A 21,338-nucleotide genomic window follows, 5' to 3' on the forward strand; every position below is an offset into this window, starting at 1 on the left:
GGAGGGAGGGGAGGGGTGTGTGTGTGTGTGTGTGTGTGTGTGGTGTGTGTGTCTGTGGACGAGAGGGGGGGGAGAGACGGGTGCGATCTGGAGGGGGCTTTGCCGCTTTTAGAGAGACGGGCACTGGCGGCGGCAGCTCCATTCTCCAGGCAAAGCTCGTGGCAAGCACATCCCCACCTTGGCGCAAACCCGCCAGGAAGGCAAGAGGGAGGAGGAGGAGGAGGAGGAGGAGGAAGAGGAGGAGGAGGAGGAAGAAGAAGAGGCCAAAAGTCTGGCCGGAGCAGAAGGAGCCCTCCGCCGTCGCCAAGGAAGCTGGAGCTAAGGAGGCGGAGAAGCCAACCTGCCTGCCTGCCTGCCTGCCTGCCCGGGGAGGGAGCGCGCTGGCCGCGGCGCGCCAACTTCAGCTTGAGCCGAGCCGGCCCGGGAAGGAGAGCCGCCGACGCCTTCCAGGGACCCCGCCATGCTTTGCTCCGGGCCCCCCTTAGCCAGCCAGGCAGGGGTGGTGTGAACGCCGCGGCGGGCGCAACTTGCTCTGCCCAGCGCGCTCGGCCAGCAGCTCGGCCGAGGGCAAGGAGGCTCCCCCGCGGCCCGCCGGCCGGGCATCCCCCCCCCGCGGCTTGGTTCTTCCGATTCTCTCCCAAGTCCTGAAGTCGACCCTCCGAGCGAAACGGCGGCTTCAGCCGATTTCTTCCCTTTCCTCTGCCTCCCCATGGATATGCACTGCAAAGCAGACCCCTTCTCCGCGATGCACCGTGAGTACCGGCCGCAGCTTTCCTTCCCCCCCCCCCCCGCGTCCTTCGCCCGGCTGCCCCTCTCCTGAATCCCACCGCCCAGGAGAAAGTTCGCGTTCCCAGTTTTCCACCGTCTTCCTTTCCTGCTGGGGCCCCTTGCCGCGGGGAAAAAAAACCCCCTTTTTGGATGTGCCCCCCTCAAAAAAAACAAAAAAAGGCAGCGAAGGGACTCGGGGTATTCCCGGTTCCTGAAGCCGGCGCGTGGCTCCTTTTGCCATTTTTCCCAACCGGGAAATCTTGGTTCCCGAAGAGGCCTTCGGGAATGCCCCGGCGTGCGGGCGGACTCGAAGCGGCGGTCTGGCTGCCTCCTCCACCTCCGAAGGCCGCCCCGCAAGCGGAGAAACAAACGGCGATTGATCTCCGCGTTTTAATTTCTTTGGGGGGGGGGGGAAACGGGGAGAAAAACCACATTTCAAGGTCGAAAAGATTAAAAGCGTGCCGCATTTTGTGGAAAATTCGGGTGCGTGGCCGGTTTTGTTTTGGGTTCAGGTTTTTGTTTTGGGGTTTTTTTCCCCCCCGACCTTGCCCTGCAGTTTTAAAAACTCGTAGAATTGCAGGAATGGTGTTGGTTCCTGAGAAATAAAGGTGCGCGAGGCAAAGGGGAGGGAAAAAAAAAAATCCCAAATCTCCGTCACGCCATTTCCCTTGCTATCTCTCTCCCCCCCCCCCCGCATTACTGTATTTTTTTTAAAAAAAAAACACCAAAGAGAATCGGTTTCGGATTTTGAACTTTCGAATAAAAAAATAGAGCAGGCGATTGCCACAAAGCTTCAGCAGTATATAACAGTATATAATAACTTAATACCTCCTTGGCTTTTAGTATGCCTTAGCTAACAAGAGGCTTATAAAGAAACGAAAATTGATCTGTTAAGGTTTAAAAAAATATTTTGAGGTTGGAGAATCTGAGAGGACATTTTTATACCAACAAAAAGCATTTTTTTAAAAGGTTGGGAAGCTTTATTTTTCCGCAATTTTCCATGATTTTTTTTTAAAAAAAACAACAGATTATGTACAATGACTTACCTCACCTCATGTCTTGTCCATCACGTAAGGGACAAAACTGACTTTAATTCTAGCTTTAATTCAGTTGGAAACTAGATCGGATTTGCAGACCGATTTTCAGGTTGGAACCACCGGTTAAAACTAAAACATTAGTTTTAGTGACTCCTTGTCTTTAGCACCTTCTACAATTTTATTTTTCTAATGGAGGAAATTGGCTTTCTATGAAGCATATCTTGCATTCAGTACAAAGAAAGGTCAGGGACAGAAATACGGTTGGGAAGCGAGAAAGTGAACTGCAAGGTGCAACGCTCCGGTTAGGGAAAAAAAAAGCAGGTGCAATATTCTGAATTATTAATTCCGTGATCTTTTTGCATCTGTTGCCTTTTAATACTCTGTAATGTGAGTTATCAAAGGTGCTTTGAATTATTCAGAATTGAGGTCTTGGAGAAATTGCTTGCCGGCTTGTAACTTTAGAGGCAACATCTGCAAAAGGCAAATCAGATAAATGAAGGAAATAAGCAGATACTTCGAGAGGAAGGCAAGGAAGGCGATCCGAAATTCCCACCGACTTCCACTTCACTGACACTTAGCACAAAACCGTGGCAGTTGATGAGGGGCGAAGCACATTCGTGTTCCGGTGCATGCTAATAAAATAGCGCTAACCGGACGCGAGGATGCCGGTTCAGCCTCCTTGAGCGGCTGCCGGCTAAGAAAGGGGATGAAAAACCTTAATTTGCCAAAGGATTGGGATCAATAGAGCGGGCAAGAAGAGTTTCCACTAAGTTCAGAGACCAGAAGTCAGTATCACAAGGGGGGGGGGGGAGAGGGAGGGAGAGAGAGAAACGAGGATCGTTTTAGATCCACCTGCTTGGCCACTAAGATCTCTGGAGACCGAAACCGCCTTGGGATCCGCTTCCCTTCCAGAGCAGTAGAGCGGCAGATTTCATTCTGGAGGAGATCAGCTGAAATGGAGGTCGTGGGGTTAACTGAGTTGAATAATCAAAAGAGAAGAGCAGGGACTCAACTCCCGCTTCTCCGGGCCGGCACGAGTAAAGTCGGGTTCAAACGGCCTTCCTGAAATCCTTGCTTCTCCACCTCGACCCTACTAGAGTATGGCCAAATAATCAAAAGGGGTTGAGGGCTGTCCGAAGAGAACGTTTTTAGAACGTTGGGGGGAAAAAAGCTTAAAAAATCCAATGAAATCAAACCAGTTGGTTTAATATATGGAGAAATATTTTTTTTTTCCGCCCGGAAGACGAGAGGGAATATAATAAGAGTAATATTAACAGTAGTAGCTGGCGGAAAAGCATTATAGTAAATAAAGGAGAAACGGGGAAAGGAGTCTTGGGGTTTCGTTCGTGGAAGGGTGGGTTCCTACCTGGCGGCTTGAGTCTCGCCCGCCTGCTGGGAGGGCACTGAGGGCCAAGCTGGAAGGCCGAGGAGAAGGAGAAGCGCCCCCAGCGCCCCCAGATTTGGAAAAGGGGGAGTCTTGCCTTAAGCCAACCTTTTTCTGCTTGGCGGCAGAGGGACTTTGACCCCCCTCCTCTTTTGGCCCAGAAGTGCTGGCAGAGTCACACACACACACACACACACACACACACACACACAGAGAGAGAGAGAGAGAGCCCCCCAAAATATTCCGGCTTCCAACGAGGAGAAGCGCCCCCAGCGCCCCCAGATTTGGAAAGGGGGGGTCTTGCCTGAAGCCAACCTCTTTCTGCTTGGCGGCAGAGGGACTTTGACCCCCTCTCTCTCTTGGGCCCAGAAGTGCTGGCAGAGTCACACACACACACACTCACACACACAGAGCCCCCCAAAATAGTCCGGCTTCCAACGAGGAGAAGCGCCCCCAGCGCCCCCAGACTTCGAAAAGGGGGGGGGTCTTGCCTTAAGCCAACCTCTTACTGCTTGGTGGCAGAGGGACTTTGACCCCCTCCTCTTTTGGGCCCAGAAGTGCTGGCAGAGTCTCTCTCTCTCTCTCTCTCACACACACACAAACACACACACAGAGGTCCCCCCCAAAAAAATATTCCGGCTTCCAACTCCGCCGAACCGCCCCGACTAATGCCTTTCTCTCGTCTTTCTCCCCCCTCCCCGCCCCGCTCGCCTGCTTTTCTGTCTTTCCGTTCTCTCTCCCCAGCAGGGCACGGGGGTGTCAACCAGCTCGGGGGGGTGTTTGTGAACGGCAGGCCCCTACCGGACGTGGTGCGGCAGAGGATCGTGGAGCTGGCTCACCAGGGCGTGCGGCCTTGCGACATCTCCCGCCAGCTGCGGGTCAGCCACGGCTGTGTCAGCAAGATCCTGGGCAGGTAGGAGCGGGCGGGCGGGTGGTCGGTCGGCCGGCGGAGGGAGGGAGGGAGGGAGATGGGGGGGGGAGGTCTTGCTACTCGGCTGCTACTCGGGGCCCCTCGCCCTGCCCGGGCCCGGCGAGCCGCCCCCCACCCAAACACTCACCCACCCACCCACCCACCCCCCAGCCCGCTCCTCCCTGCCGTTTCTTTTGTCTGGCCTGTCTCGACACAGGGACCTGCGGTGGGTTCGCAAAGAGGGGGAAAAGCCCGACGAAAAGCCCGGGAACAAACCGAGCGCCGCCCCGCTTGCGCTGAGACCAGCCGGCAAGCCTCCCCTCCCCGCTTCCCAGCTAAGCCAGGCCGGGCCCTGCTTTCTCTCCAGCCGCAGGTCAGCAGGAACCCGGCCCCGCGCCGGCGCCGCCACCGCCGCCGCTGCCGCCTTCAGCAGAGCTCAGCTCAGGATGGGAGTGGGGGGCGCAAGAGGCCGCCGGGGCCCCACTGCACGCCGGGTGGGTGGGGGGGGGGCCGCCAAAGAGACCGACGGCCGGGGAGGGCAGAGGCAGGCCCGAGGCCGGAGAAGAAGGAGTTCCACCCAAGGCCAGGCCGCCCTCTCTGACCTCGGTCCCTTTCCGGCCTCAGCCTCTTTGGGCCTACCCGGGGCCTGGTCCGCCCGGGCAAGGCGAGAGTGGCCGAGGGCGAAGGCGGGGGGGGGGGGAGAGAGAGCCGGGCCTTCGAAGTGTGGCCCGGGCAGGTGGTGCTGGCGGGGCTGCGGCGGGGATGAGAGGTGGCTAAGGTGAGCGCGCCGCTGAGATGGGTTCTGCCCCCCCCATCCCATCCCACCCCTCCCGCAGGTATTACGAGACCGGGAGCATCAAGCCTGGGGTCATCGGGGGCTCCAAGCCGAAGGTGGCGACGCCCAAAGTGGTGGATAAGATCGCCGAGTACAAAAGGCAGAACCCCACCATGTTCGCCTGGGAGATCCGCGACCGGCTCCTGGCCGAGGGCATCTGCGACAACGACACGGTCCCCAGCGTCTCCTCCATCAACCGGTAAGTGGCTCCGGCCGTTTTTGGGCCCTCCCGCAGGACCCGTCCTCTGGAGCATGGCCTCTGGGTCAAACCAGCAGAGGTCCTGACGCCCAGAAGGCGAAAGGCGGGCAGGGGGAACCCCTGGGCCCGGATTCTTCGCCTCCTTGGAACCCCACCTCTGTCCGAAAAGAAAGGCCGAGGAGGTAGGATGAATCCCTGCTGGTGGTTTGCCTGAGCAGAGTAGGGAGAGCCTCTGTGGGGCTTGGAGCCGGGCAAGGGGGACAAAGAGTTGGGGTGGCTACCTGCGAGGTGGTGCGTGTTTGAAGCCCTTGTACTGTGGTTGTTGGCCCAGATCTGGAAGAGGACAGGACCTCTTGCTGATTGCTTGCTGCTTTGATTGTCTGAGCATTCACGCTCTGCTTCCCGAGCTTCTGTCTATCTAGGATCTCTTCTTTCCATAGCTTCTGTCTGTCTAGGATCTCCTCCTTCCGTAGCTTCTGTCTGTCTAGGATCGCCTCCTTCCGTAGCTTCTGTCTGTCTAGGATCCCCAGATGCAAAATCCCCATTGACCAAAGCCTTGGTTGGGTTGGATCTGCTGCTCTATAGCATTTGGCCAGACCCGCATCCACGGCTTCCCCACCTTCACTGGGGGCTGAAATCACATGCTTGGGGACTGATCAGAGGCAATGGCAGTAATTTAGACTTCCGTGTGCTTTACAAAGTGATGCTGAGAAAGGAATTGGGCCACCTGTGCCAGGCAGATGTACAAAAATGCCCCGTAGAAAGAGCAGAGGAGCGCTGGAGTCTATTCTGTGCACTGGCCTGGAAGAGAAACAGACGGGGTGGGGTGGGGGGGGGGATGCACAGAATGGTCCTTTGGACAGACACATAATTAACGATGCTTGAAAAGTGGGAGATAAACCCCTTCTCACAAATGCTGAGCTGTTACTGAACAAATGCGGGCTGCCTATTTGTTTTGAGTTTTAAATTTAGCACTTTTCACGGATATCAAACATTCCCCCAAAACTTTTAAGCTTTGTAATCCTCTAGGAAGGGATCTCGGTAACAATCTTCATTGGTATCTTTTTGAATGCATAAACTGAGATTTAGGCATTATCAGCACTGAATTGTAGAATGAGCAGCTGCTGCAAGTATTGCCATATTATAAATGTCGGTGTCAAAAAAAAAAAAGTGGCCCTATAAAGATACTTCGATTCAGACGGACACAACAGCTGATCCATCCACTTCAACAGCTGTTGAGCTCCGTAGTTACATAATAAACAGCAAGTTTATTTTAAAGAAGTATAGAAATAATGGGTTCTTTCATTTATGTAAAAAGATTGTCCTTTGTTCTTGTAAATAGACATTTTGTAAACTGGCAATCTCAGTGGCTTTTTATAGTTTAGGAAGCGGGCATGGAATAATCCCAAATCATCTGAAAATAACAGGTTAAATTAACAAGGGAGCCTCCCTTGGTGAAAAGAGATGCCTCTTCAGTGTGGTGTCTCTTTGTAATATATGGCTATGTTATCCCACCAAATTATCCCAGTGTGTGCTATCAATATTAAAACGGTCATTAGGTTATGAACAGAGTAAGTTCAGACTGGCTGACTAATTATGAACCTTCTTTAAGGGAAGGGAGGCTCTACCTATCTCAGGGATGGAAATAACAGGAGTAACATTGGAGAAGCAGCTGGTCCTGAAAAGAGAACTGTAGGTGGGGAGGGGGGCTCAGACCTCAGAACCAGGTTTCTGGGAAAAGGGAGATGCCACTCCTCAAATATTTTCTTGGGCTGCTGCAGAAAAGGTGAAGACCTGTCCTGGGTTGTGTATTGGGGGGGGGGCGGAGGGAGCAGGTAATTTAACCTCTCTCTAGGAGTTCATCTCAGAGATACCCTAGCATTATACCTTAGTGTAGTAAAGACCACATTCAGTATAGTGGGAGGGTCCTGTGCTATAACAGACAATTTTATCAAAGGATAGACCTTTATCTGTGTCAGATAGCCTTGCATGGATCTGTACTGGAAGGCTTCATGACTTGGTCGTTGCATGTTTATCTCTAGAAAGATGCTAGCTTACCTTTAAATGCTGCCTAGATGGCAATTCGCTGGAGTAGCAAGGATTTTCTAGATAGAGTGCAGCAGCCAACACCAGGCGTGTGGAAACGTAAAAAGTAAATGCCACAAATCGTTCCTCATAAGCCCAAGGCAGCCATCAAGAATCAGGATTCATTTGGTCTCAATGAACTGGGAAGTCTTGACTTTTCCACCCATTACCTAATCTATTCCTGAAATAAGGTAAATATGACACACTGGGCAATATTTTGTCATGAAATCTAAGCCAGTATTTCTGAGGGCTACTAGAATCAATATCTGAAGTTTCTAAAATTAAACTAGAAAGAAGATAGTCTTGATATAGTCTTGATAATTATAAAGCTGATTTGGTAAATACATACACACATACATATATTGTGTGGTGTGTGTGTGTGCATTTCTTTGATCTCTAAAATCAATGAAAGAAATTGCTCAATTTGCCATGACAGAAAACAGAACTCTTGAAATCATATTGTTGGAAATTAAAAAGAAATAGATTTCTCTCTAAATTGACGAATATTGGGATTAGGGCCAATAATTGATTTATACCCTATATATATATATACCATATAAACTTATAAACAAAAAACATATTATAGAAAAAATAACTTTTTATTTTTTTCATCTTGCCAGAAAATTTATGTTTGGACGTTTCTTAATTTTCTCTTTCTCTTTTTCTAATTCTCAAATAGTAAAATAGAGTTATATAAACAATAATGGGAAGTGATATGTCAGTACTAAGCTTTGCATTCAGTGTCTTGAATCTCATAAATGGTATGACGTTTTGAATTATTACTCTTAATGTTTACCTCCAGCTTGACTGTAATCTTATTTTTATAGACTTTCTGGATTTAAAAGTCATGTGAATAGATCTGGTGATCCAGAGAAGTGGTAATTTGCTATTTGCTAGATGTTTTAAAGCTCAGAATCTGCTTACCTTCACTAAGCAGACTGTTAGATTCAATGGTTTAAATGGCACAGAAATTTTAAATTAAACATTAAATACTGAATTTTCAATACCACTACTACTTCAAGCTGCCACTAATATGGCTACATTACAATAGGATATGTTAAGGGAGAACTTTCCAGCATTGCCCCACACCTTTAAAACAGCTATTATTTGGTTTTGCTCATTTAGTACTTTTATTTCCGCTTCCCTCCTTCCTTTTTTCAAAGAAAAAGAATGCAATATTGGCTAAGATACTCCCTTTCATCCTATTCCTATTTGTCTAGATACAATATAAATTCTTTGACAATCAGTGCTCCAAGTATCCCTGGCCACTTTATTCGCTTTGCTGCATGCTTGACAGTTTCTTTGTCAACTTTGTTCCTTATTTTTCAGGCGGTGGATGACTAAAAAGAGAGTTGAATAAATGCATTAATGAGATATCTATAGAAAATGTGTCAGCTTAGGTAAAATTAGTCCAACTAGAGGCACTGACATAGGAATATCAGATAGCAAAATCTTCTGAAACATGGAAGGGTCTCTCTAGAAAGAAGTTAGCAGCATTCAGACCTTTTCATGTCGTGATTTTTTATATTAAGAGAAACTTGGGGGAATTTTCTGTGATAACAAAAATGTAGTTGAATGTGTGTGTTATCAAATGATGTGTCGGGATACTTGGAGGAAAAATCAGTTTTCTGAAAAGGGCAGTGACTAGTGATTAATAGGATAAAATTCCTCATATCTTATTTGTCAAAAACTAGGTGGTAAATTACAGTATAGCAAAAGAAGGCAGATTTTATGGTTACACAGGCAATATGATACAAACAATACGATACAAAAGAATTTCACCCCTATAAATTGAAAATAGCAAGAATGTCATTTCAGTGCTTTAAATAGCTGGAACACGAATTTATAGAAGTTATTTGTAGATTTTCAATATCTTCATAATTTTTTTCTGAGTGGATGAATTTCTTTCACTTGGGTGTCTTTCACTGCAGCTGTTTATATGAATCTTAAGATCTACTCCACCCTGTCTTTTTTCTGAGCTTCTAAACACTGATTTTCTTTGGCAATTTTCAAAAGTATAAGGATTCCTTAAGCAAGGACAGGGCAGAATGACCCAGGTGCCATCACAGTTGGCTGATTTTCAAGAGCATGAAAGTTAACAAATTGTGCTTTAATTCAAACTTGATGTATTCTTGTGAACTGCTAGGAAGGAGAAAAAGTCTTTACGCAATTTTTTTCCCTTTAAGAATGAAAGTATTTGGGCTGGATATGATCTCTCTAGACTGCAGAAGTGGAAGTAGTTGCTATTCTTCCTGCAGAAAATTTTGCATGACTAGCCCTGATTCAAGTAGAGTTACATGCTTCGGGACTATACCTTGTAATTTGGCTTTTAACAGCAGTTTAATTTGTAGTTGAAAGTAGAACCTTATCTGTTTTTTTGCAGATTATATTGCTGTTGAAAGCACAGGAGTAGGCATAATAATAATAATATTCATGTAACTACTTTGAAATCTGTGTTTATTTCTGTGTGCAACTGTATCATTCAACGTTTGTTGCTTGATAGAATCCAACACAGCTGTTTCACAACCACCAAAACATTGTGAAGAACTTCCTTGTAGTGGGGAGATACAGATTTGCTTAAAAACTAGCCAAAATATTCCTTTTCATCTTCTTTAGAACATTTCTGATCTAGAATGAAACCTATGTGGCAATTGTATATGATCCCTACGAAAGTAATATGGAAGATTTTTGGTCTGGTACAAGAAAGTAATGTCTTTTTTTCCCCCTAAAATGATATTTCTATTGTCTTAACTTAGAGGTGGGCAATATGTACAAGATTTTCCTTTCCCTTCCCTTCCTTTCCCTTCCCTTTCTTCACTTCACTTCACTTCACTTCCTTCTTTCCTTAGCTCCAGGTGGTCTTTTCAATCGTATTGCTGAAGTTGAAATTGAATTTTAGCTGTGCAGTTACTGAAAATTATTATGAATCAGTTTCTTGGAAATTTGAGACAGAAAACACAAGAAATGTAGTGGCAATAAGTGTGGTAGTCTTAACAAAGATAAAAAAAGAGCAGCCTGGCCCTAACTCTCCTCAAAGGAAAAATCTATTCCCATCAGTGAACTTGCTTCCACTTCACAAAATTGTTTTGCCATTTTTGTTCTCTCTCACCTAAAGAAAACATTAAGTATAACCCTTCCAGACACCAAAATGTTGCCCACTCTATGATAGTTTGACTCTATGAAAAAAATAATATGACTATTGCTAAAAGTAACAGACTGATGATTATGGCATATTGCATTGTTTACTATTTAATTGTTAACCAATAAGTAAAGATACACTGAAGCACATTATTATTAATATTAGCATTCTCAATCATCCTGTTCACGTACAACACTTTTATGTTAAGTCCCATTATGTCAAAACCTCTGTTTGTTGTCTATGACGTACCCCAAGGTGGCCGAAAACTCTTCAGACTTTGACCCAGATGCACAGATGTAACTCGAAGGCTAAATTCACAGGTAGATAATGCTATTGATTTGGTGCAATAGATTATAAAACAATTTATCTGCAAATTTACTTACATAAGTCTATTACTAGAAATTGTTAGTGACTTTAGAAGATGATTTTCATTTTACTAGCAACTAAGAGGCTTCCCCAGCAGTTCTTATCTCTGTTGCCTCAGAAGTAAATTCCACTGGATTCAGTAGGACTTCTTGTTAAGTAAAAAAAAATTGCAGTTTTACTCATAAATGCCTTGATTATGTAGCCTTTATGAATGTGGAATCCAAAGAGCAACAGAATCATTCATTTTGTGGAATCAGCTAAAATTATAATTAGTGATGTAGCTTTCATAATTTACAAACCTCTTCTTCAAATTAGCTATTAAACCAAAGGATGCTTTCATTGCACCCTTTACCATTAAAACCTTGGAATAGATGCTTACGAAAGGATCAAGGCATCCTACTGGATCAACGCAGAAAATCCAAGCCATCACTTGGGGTTCAAGTGCTGAAAATAACAATTGCAGCAACATGCTAATGGAATCCTAGATTGCATGAATAGCAGTATAATGTGAATCTGGCATTAGCCCCATCATATATGTCCAGTTCGGCGATATAGCTTAGGGAGGAAATTAACTAACTTAAGCACTTTCAAAAATGAGAAACCAGCATGGAAAAAAAAAGTTTATGATGAATTATTGAAAAGAACAAAATAAATAAACCCTAAAGGTTGTCATAAAGAAAATGGCTACCTAATGTTCTTTATGGTAAGCAGGTGGTTTCAGCTTAACACTAGATAAACAATCTTAAAATGAGATGTAGTTTCACTTTCATCCAAGCTACTTAAGGAGAATCTGGTCAGCTAGTTGTTAGGGCTGTTGTCGTATGCAATTGGTTGAAATAGCTTGAGGAGTGAAGAACTGTCCTTTAATTGTCAGCTTTTGAGGGCAACCGAGAGTGGTACATAGAACAAGAGTTAGCTATAAATATTTGAAAGCCCAAGAGAAAAAAATTCTTTTTATATTCCCTAGTTTATTCCCTGTATGCTTCCAGTTCGTATAATGTTCAAAATCTAATGCGCAAAGGAGGCTAACTTTTCTGGGATAGTTCACATCCTAGAGGCTTCCCCTCCTGGCATTTGGTATATTCTATCTGCCAGTCTTTTACTGCTTTTTTCCCTTGGAAGAAATGCTGCTAATTGCTTATTGCCCTTGGTTTTGTTTACTAATGTATTAAAAATATACATTATACATTTTCATTTTCTTTTAAATAATGCCTCCAGGCAGATCCATATACATTCTGACTGAAAACATTTAACTAATGAGGCATAATTCGAAAGCACACTTTGCAAAATTCCACAAAAAAACTTTAAAAGCTGATAGTTTAAACTCTACCTTTTCAGCTGTAGGAGGACAAGGCACTGCCACACAACAGTGTTAAATGGCCTCGTGCTGAGTTTATAGAGTTCATTGGGGGCTGTATCTCAAAAGAGAAAGAAGTCCACCACTAGGTTGCTATTAACAGTAGTTTTTTTATGATATCCATTGATTTTGCGTTTTTCTATTTCAATTTTTAAAAGTTCTTTTCTCCTCTTTTTCTCTGTGGATATTTTAGTCTTGAAAATTATGACAGTTGTCAGGTGGAATATAATTTTTAGTCCATAAATTAATATCTTTCTTTTTTCTTTACATAAAACTACTGACAGTTTTAAAAAGATCCAGGCTTGAAGTTTGATGATGCTTGTCCTGACTACTCAGTACAGGTCAAAGTAATTTGCAAGCAGAACTCATAATTCAGGAGGCATTTTTTTTGGCCTTTTCTTGCCAATTATACATTATTGGCAAAGCATCTGCAGTACTCTTAGAATCAGGACTGACAGTGAAAACTGTGAGCAAAATAAATACAAACAGGTTCAGGAGAAAAGTTTCACCAATACTATGAATATCTTGGAGCTTTTGCAAAAGTTATTCTGTGCTATTTTACCTCCAAATATTTCTTCCCAAAGTGATTGCAGACAGTGTGAAAATGCTACAATGGACGTGAATTTGGGAATAAAGGATCTAGCTGATATGTGAAAATCAAACACAAGAACAATAAAAAATAATCTCCTCCTTAACAATAAAAATAATCTTCCGAGATCAGAATAAGAGAAAACAATGCCAGATATAAGGTTTCTTTTTTTTTAAACAGCTAAAGAGCTTTTTAAAAAAATCGATGTCATTATTTGCCAACAAGCACAGGTTTAGGTTTTAAACATTTTCAGTTGCAAAGTATGTGAAGTTTTGGAAGAATTTTCGATTTACAGGTGTGACTGTTTTAAGCAGGACCTAAATTAAGAAGGCATCACTTAATTAGCTACTCCAGATAAAGTGCTTTACTCAGTTTCATCCAGCAGGGGGCTTGTTCTGAAAATTTTTGGGCATTCCTCCTTCATTCCATGAAGTGAAGAGTTCCAGATCCACAAGAACAAGTTCTAAGATAAAGGTATGCAGATTTTCCTAAGGAATTCCATTTAGGTTATTCTTGTTTTATGTGACAACAATACCTCACAACAGTAGTACATATTGGATCCAATAAACTACAGTCACTTTAAAATCCCCTCTGATGATGATGTTATCTATTCAGTTGAGTCTTAGTCTTGGCTATTCCATGAGTTAGGTCTCTCCACATCTTCTGATCTTGCACTACTTTTTTAGTTTTTCTATGCCAGGGGTCTTCACTCTGGCTGAGGAATTCTGGGAGTTGAAGTCCACAAGTCATAAAAGGGCCACGTTTGAAGACCCCTGTTCTATGCTCTGGTTGGTGTCAGCTTTGATAATGTCCAGTGATGGTGTTCTTTGATAGCCTGGTTTCCTTTTACCACTAATTCTTCCAAACATAATTGTTTTCTGCAGCACGACATGGCCAAAGCAAGTAATAATAATAAAGTTGGAAGGGACCTTGGAGGTCCTCTAGTCCAACCCCCTGCTGAGGCAGGAAACCCTATACCATTTTGGACAAATGGTTGTCCTGTCTTTTCTTAAAAACTTCCAGTGTTGGAGCATTCACCGCTTCTGGAGGCAGGTTGTTCCAATGGTTAATTGTTCTAACTATCAGGAAGTTTCTCCTTAGTTCTAGGTTGCTTCTCTCCTTGATTAGTTTCCATCCGGTGCTTCTTGTTCTGCTTTCCGGCGCTTTGGAGAATAGCTTGACTCCCTCTTCTTTGGGGCAGCCCCTGAGATATTGGAACGCTGCTATCATGTCCCCCCTCGTCCTTCTCTTCATTAAACTAGACATACCCAATTCCAGCAGCCGTTCCTTATATGTTTTAGGCTCCAGTCCCCTAATCATCTTTGTTGCTCTTCTCTGTACTCTTTCTAGAGTCTCAACATCTTTTTTATATCGTAGTGACCAAAATTGGATGCAGTGAGATGCAGTTTCATGATTTTGCCTTCTAGTGACATGTCTGGTGTTATGTGCTCCAGTACTTAAAACCCCCACTAAATAACTTTTTCATGGTATCTTATAGGTACAGTATCTTAAAAGTCAATTAGAAAAAAATAATTGAACTATTCTCCTTGCTAAATTTCTCACTAATTTTAAAGAAGAACTTTCCCATCTAAATAGTAAAAATACATATGCAAAAGTGAAGAAAAATCAGCAAGTAATGTGGAATTAAAAATACATTAATAAAGCGATTCTTGTCTATAGATTTACAAGGAAAGTTAAAGATAAGAAAAGGAAAATAAAAATCATAAGAAGAAACAAAGACCTGGGTCTGAACATGTTCAAACGCTTTTTCTCCAAGGTTTTTCAACATAGACTATTTCTCATCAGTTATTTGCCTTTAGCTTTAGAAAACTAAAGAAATTTTGTAATCAAAGTCAGCTTCCAGAGAATGCCCTTATACCTGGCTCTAAGCAGTCTCCCCACCTCCCACCCAATAATCTTAATTGCTATGTTAATACACGTTGGTACAACACTTGAAAAGAAACATGATTTTTACTGGATGAAATGAAATACTTTCCATTGGTTGGGTAATATTTTATACACAGATAGGGTGGCGAGAAGTGCTTTTTCTGTTTTCCCTTGAAAATTCCCACAGCACACACAAAGCAAATGTGCTAGGCAGACACCTTCTGCTGGCACCCAAATATTGTGCATAATTGGATACTGCATTTTAGGCAGGGGAAAGCAAATAGGTCTGACAGTCAATTCGCAAGCTTTCGCAGGTGGTTTCCAAAACATGAAGCAGGTGGAGTCGCTTCTAGTTTTTTGCAGGTGGGAGAAAGAGGAAGGAGGAATTTGAACACTACTTCCACCATAAACAGAGAGAGCTTGAGATATGTGGCAGTCACTGGAATTCTTTTACAATAGTCCTTTTAGCTTTACTATAATAAATTTTACTTACCCAAAGTTTGGGGGCTGTTGTATTAATTCAGTCTGATAAATATTTTCAGAAAAGGGCTGCTTAGGGCAATGGTTCTCAACCTGTGGGTCGGGACCCCATTTGGGGTCGAACGACCATTTCACGGGGGTCGCCAAACAAGGCTGTCCGCCATTTTTTTCTCCTTTTCTTTGGCCATGCCCCTGGCACCCGGTGATGTATAAGTGGTTGGGGGTCACCACAACATGGGGAACTGTATTAGGGGGTCGCGGCATTAGAAAGGTTGAGAACCACTGGCTTAGGGGAAAGTACGATAAAAGTTTGAAAGATCTGGGTTTATGTTCCAAAAGGGTTTGTGGAGGAATAATGTGAGTTCTTTTTTTAATACCACATGTATTTAAAGAAAAGAGTGTAAAGGTTTGACCTAATGATGAATTCTAATAGGTTTCAAAGCGGAGAGTTCCCGATGTAAATCAAAATATTGCTTAAACAGTGACAGGGATTAAAAAGTGGCATTACTGATTCATGAATACAGTACTGACAGAGGTTGAAAAACTAACAGAGGGAAAACAGAGTTATTTCTTTTTAAAAAAACTTCCGGTATTTTATTTACCTTTAAAGAACTGACTTAAGACAGTGGTTCTCAACCTTTTTAATGCTGCGACCCCCCCAACCGGTCGTAAGTGGAGGACTAAACCGGTCGTAAGTCGAGGACTACTCAACTGGTGCAGCACCGTTTGCAGAATGGGACTTTTGGCAGGCTCAGCAGGGCAGAGACAGCCTGGACAATTCATATTGGCTTTTGAAAGCCAATAGAATTAGACTCTATTCAAGAGAGTCTATTCTATTGGCTTTCAAAAGCCAATAGAATAAAAGGGAGTAGCACAGCTAAGGAAAAGGGGAAAAAAATGGCGGACTGCGTTGTTTGGCAACCTCCATGAAATGGTCGTTCGACCCCAAATGGGGTCCCGACCCACAGGTTGAGAACCACTGGACTTAAGAGAATGGGGAATTATGCTGGACATTTATTCATCTATTTTTTCATATTTCTTATACCGCCATAATCCAGAATTAAAATCTGCTGTTGTGTAGTTATTTTAACCACCGTGGTTTTGAATTAATTGTAAAAAAAGCCAGTTACACATCTTTGTAGAAGTGTACCGCTATGAAGTGGTCAGTAGCAGAAAGCACGAGCAAGCATGATGAACTAGGAGTAGTTTGATGTCTACCTGCGTCTTGAGCTTGCTTATGTTTCTTCTAGTATTGCAAATATGCAATTGACAGGACTTAAAAAGGATTTGTATGCTTTCATCTCTTCATCAGTTCTCCCTTTTCCCAGAATTTCCTGGTTATTAAGCATGCTCTGTTCCTCTGAAGCTCTCTTCATTTCAGCACTTTTTCATTTGTCCTTAAATTCTGGGTTTTTTTTTTGCAAAGCACTCATAGCAACTTTCCTGTATATTTTTCCTGCCCTTCGTCCATCAGCCCGAAGCAACGCCAGTCTGCCCTAATAAAGTGTTATATGTTTTGAACAATTGGCTGTGATATTCTCCCGAGATTTTTCTCTAGTCTTCAGTAATTTAAAATCAATTGCTTAGCTCTTGACACTTTTTTTTTCCTAAATCCGTTTCAAGTTAGGAAGAAATGGAAATAAAAATTGAATTATAATGTTATCTTTAATGTCACCTCAATACATTTCTAAAAAACACACACCAATAAAGCTAGAAAACATGTCCATAAGAACAAAATTATCAGGGACGTAGAATGCCTTCCCAATAATGAGAGCAAAGAGAAGCTTGAGTATTTTTAGTTTAAAGAAAAATGGAAGAGACATCAAGAAGGTTTAAACATTATAGACAGTATTGAAGACAGAGAACGGGGAATATAATTGTCCTATCTCCTAATACAGTGACCCAAGTTCATTCACTGGCCAGGAGGTAGAGATTAACAAGAACAAGTGGCTTTTGCATGTAAACCATAATTAATAGGACTGTAAAGGCAACACTTAGGATTCAGAGGCAAAAAGATGTTTCATATTTGGGGGGCAGAGCCCTACTTGGAAATAACCATGGGACAATGAAGCTCTAATCTTTCTCTTGTCTCATCCCTAATCCACGAATAAATCAACCATAAGTTTTCATTAGTTATGTCAGTACAAACATTTTCTCGCTTCCAATAACATTCAATGGCAATCTCAGGATGTATAAATTCTGGTGTGTTGTACACAGAGTGTGCTGTATACCACACTCTTCCAGCCTTCATCTTCCAGCCTTTATCTTCTCCATTAGCTCTTTGTTTCTGGAGTTGTTTTGACACCTTAGAGAAGAGAATAGAGAAAAGAGAATAGAATAGAGATGGAAGGGACCTTGGAGGTCTTCTAGTCCAGCCCCCTGCTGAAGCAGGAGAACCTATATCATCTCAGACAGGTGGATGTCCAGTCTCTTATTAAAAATCTCCAGTGATGGAGTGCCCATGATTTCTGGGGGTAAGCTGTTCCACTGGTTGATTGTCCTCACTGTCAGGAAATTTCTCCTTAGTTCTAGGTTGCTTCTTTCTTTGGTTAGTTTCCAACCATTGTTTCTCGTCCTGCCCTCTGGTGCTTTGGTGAACAACCTGGCCCCCTCTGCCTTGTGGCAGCCCCTCAGATACTGGAACACTGCTATCATGTCTCCCCTATTTCTTCTTTTCCTTAGACTAGCCAGACCCAAATCCCGTAGCCGTGCTTCGCATGTTTTAGTCTCCAGGCCCCTGATCATCTTAGTTGCTCTTCTTTGAATTTTTTTTCTCTAAACTCTCAACATCTTTTTTGTGGTATGGTGACCAAAATGGGCTGCAGTATTCCAGGTGTGGTCTTACTAGGGCTTTATAAAGCGGTAATAGTACTTCTCGTGATCTTGATTCTATGCCTCTGTTTATACAACCCAGGATTTTGTCAGCTTTTTGGGTTGCTGCTGCACAGTGCTGGTTCATAGTCAAGTGATCGTCCACTAGGACGCCAAGGTCTCCAGAACTTTATAGTTTGATTCCATCTTCTTTCCAACGCCAGTAACTGAGAGCAGAGGAGAACAGAGCAAAGCTTCATTATGTCATTTGAGGAAGAATATACAGTGTATGTGTACTGATTGTCAGTTTCTCTGCAATTGTTAATGAAGCCAGAGAGTGGTTGCCCAGAAGCTAGTCATTCTAGTTCTCTCACATAGCTAGTTGCACACAGCCACGCCAGGTTCTAACTCCTTCCTTTCTGGAATTATTTCAGCCTTGGTGTTTTCTCACTGGTTTCTTTAGTATCCATTGTTTCATTTTCACTTGGGATGTGGCCAAATGGGTTGTGTGAGGAAAAGGAGACCAATCTTCCATGCAGAATCCAGAAGTTTAACTTTCCCCATTCCTGCCTGCAATGCCCTTGACTGGTGGATGTTTTCCCAACAGACCGATCACCTGCTGAAACAGAAGGGTAGCAAAGTCAGAGAAGGAAACCAACAATCTTGTCTCTCACAAGCTCAGGGTTGCAAATCAAGTCTCATCGTTTGATTCAGAATGGACACAATAAAAACAGGACAGGGATTGGCAGTGGAGTTGCAAACGCTATGCCAGCATTGTTTTTGTGCTGTCCCAGAGATAGGAGGTTAACACTTGACAGTCCCTCTCACTGCTATATAAGTAATCTGTGATAAGGTTGAACAGGCAGCGTCTATGTTCTCTGCCATAACAGTGTTGAAATGGAATTTCATTCACCTTTGCGTATAATGGTACAATAGTAAAGTTAACTGTTTATACATTGTTAAATACTTAGGTTGTTTCAGCATCGGTCACAAAGATATTGCGTTGTAAACGAGCAAAAATTATGGAAATTATTCCTGAATTACTACAGATTGGAAAAAAAACATTTCTTGGAAAAGAAATGTTTAATTGATATTATGCACGTAGGAAAAGCGTGCAGTGTTAATAGCTAATGCGCTGTTCTTCAAATTGAAGTTTTGATGATACGAGCAGTTTTGATTCCATAGGTCAGGGGTAGGCCACCTTGGCTCTTTTATGACTCATGAACTTCAACTCCCAGAATTCCTGAGCCAGCCACACTGAGGGGAAAGGGAGAGGTTTCCAAGTTGAGCCAGGCTGGCTCAGGAATTCTGGGAGTTGAAGTCCACAAGTCATAAAAGAGCCAAGGTGGCCTACCCCTGCCATAGGTCCACAAGATGTATCCACAAGTGTGGTCAGTGGTTTGATACAGAGGTTGCTTTAGCTACACAGCGTTGCCATAATCAGTGACATAAAGATTCCTAAGCAAGTAAGGAGATCCCCAGTTGTTCTCTAGTAATGTCGTTGTAGCACATGAAATATTTGTGTTTCATCCTACCTCTACACTGGTGTCAGAGAAAAATGTTAAGAAAGCTTTCCTGACCATAATTTAGCCCTTTACAGAATAATATTTTTTCATTAATTGCAGTATTTCTTGCCTAGGATGGATATTTCTCTCCAAACGCTCAAATGTGCATCTTTTGCTTTGCTTTATTCCCCCCCCCCCCAAGTAAACAGAATATTTCTCCTTTCTGCTGTAAGGCATCTCCCGCTCCTGAACACACAGTTTATGTTTCTTTAATGATCACACTATTTCTGCCAGGACCTCAGCTAGAGTCACTATAGGTAAGGGAGTGGGGGGGGGGGGGAGAAAAGGATGTTCAGTATATAAACAGCCCTCCTTAAAGGGCTCATTTCCAAAGGACGCCACTTCTTTTTATACAATCCCGTCAGAGAAATGAAAAAAAGGCCAGGCTGCACAACAAAAATCCATAACTAAATAAATAAATATATAGCATCCTAACCAAACGGAGAACTCAATAAAACCATCACTTCAAATATGAGGAGATATAAATCTTGGGCCTGCAAAGGTAACCCCCTCAATTGCTTTTATTATCACTCAGTCCAGCTCTATTTATTACAGTCGGTGGCCTGTGTGAAGGATGCGTAAAGGGTGGTCTCCCAATGAAACCCTATCCCCTGGAGAGGCACAATCAGCCCATACACAGGCAGATTCCACAGGGGGGGGGGAGAGCAGACCTTGACAAGCCCATCTGTCTGCAGGAAAACCAATCAATAACTTTGTAACAAGAGCTCTTGTTGCTGTGAAAAGGACAACAACAGAGTTGGATGCTGGTGGACCACGGAACGGACCAGAGGCTCTGTGCACTGAGGGACAGTGTCTATTTGCCGATAGACACAGGGGACTTAGTGGGGATGCAGCACTCATTTGCACCTTTAAAAAGCTGTGTTTTTCATCGGGGAAGGCCTTCCTTCTCAAGTTGTTTGGTGTCTTGTCTGTTCAGATGTTAGAAAATATACAAAACGCCATCGTTTCAAAGACACCTGCCAGATTAAGAGATAGACTTTGGTCTGGCTACCTGTTTGTGTGGTTGGATAGGTGTCTTGCGACTTGGAACATGGGCTCAAGGAACAGCCATTATTGCTCTGTGGTCCTTAGATTCACGTGAGCGCCGTGTTGCATTTGTTTGCCTTTGTGAATTGTACGCAGAGCCATTCTCCTTGAGTCGAGTACAATTTGTTTGAGAGACAATTTAGTGATTTTTTTTTTTTTTTAGTTGAGCCTCAGGGCATTTTTTTCTCAGACTACTTCTTCAGTAATTGTACAGATGCTCTTCAGCTGTTGCAGTTGCTTTTTTTGTGGACAAATCTGAATCGTTTTTACTAGTGGAAAATACAGTCTCAGCAAGTGGGGGGGGGATTAGCTGTGACTGTGAATGATATGAATCAAAAAGGTGTGATTGCAGTACTATCTCAGGAAGCTGCTAGCTGTAAGGTGTGCTATCACTCTGGCACAAAATCCAGAGCATTTCTCCTCCCACATTTTTATTATTTTATCTGTGTCTTTCAAAAATTTTATTGAATATATATATGTAGGTCTTTGGTTGTTCGGGTTTTCTCCCACGTAAAATTGGAAGTGTCTTGGCGACGTTTCGACGAAGTCCCATTCGTCATCTTCAGGCTGGTGTTTTCAGCTTCATGCTTCGAGCAGCAATTCGCATAAAATGGAAGCTCTTTGGACTTCAAGTTTTTCATAGGTCCTAGTCAGATGGTGGATTTCCTCCCCGTAGAGGTTCGATATTTGTTTTCTGAGGTTTTCGCGGGTGTTTGTATGTAGGTCTTTGGTTGTTCGGGTTTTCTCCCGCGTAAAATTGGAAGTGTCTTGGCGACGTTTCGACGAAGTCCCATTCGTCATCTTCAGGCTGGTGTTTTCAGCTTCGTGCTTCCTTGAAGACACTTCCAATTTTACGTGGGAGAAAACCCGAATGGCCAA

At 43.5% G+C, this 21,338-nt stretch overlaps 1 protein-coding gene across 5 annotated transcripts in view; it reads left to right on the forward strand.

Annotated features, from left to right (window-relative positions):
* The first annotated feature begins 257 nt into the window (after positions 1–257).
* PAX2 (paired box 2) overlaps positions 258–21,338 on the forward strand; it is a 161,753-nt gene continuing 140,672 nt past the window's right edge. For 2 of the 5 annotated variants that reach the window (XM_039320678.1, XM_039320677.1), the window contains exons 1-3: positions 258–752; positions 3,934–4,102; positions 4,936–5,133. In XM_039320678.1, coding sequence (XP_039176612.1) covers positions 710–752; positions 3,934–4,102; positions 4,936–5,133 — 410 coding nt within the window. In that variant the 5' untranslated portion in view covers positions 258–709. Of the gene's footprint in view, positions 753–3,508; positions 4,103–4,316; positions 4,473–4,935; positions 5,134–21,338 lie in introns of those variants that run through there. The other 3 variants (XM_039320679.1, XM_039320675.1, XM_039320676.1) reach the window with 3 other exon arrangements.

This window comes from Crotalus tigris, unplaced genomic scaffold (assembly GCF_016545835.1).
Source record: "Crotalus tigris isolate CLP2741 ecotype Arizona unplaced genomic scaffold, ASM1654583v1 scf7180000023683.377817, whole genome shotgun sequence".
Taxonomy (NCBI): Eukaryota; Metazoa; Chordata; class Lepidosauria; order Squamata; family Viperidae; genus Crotalus; species Crotalus tigris.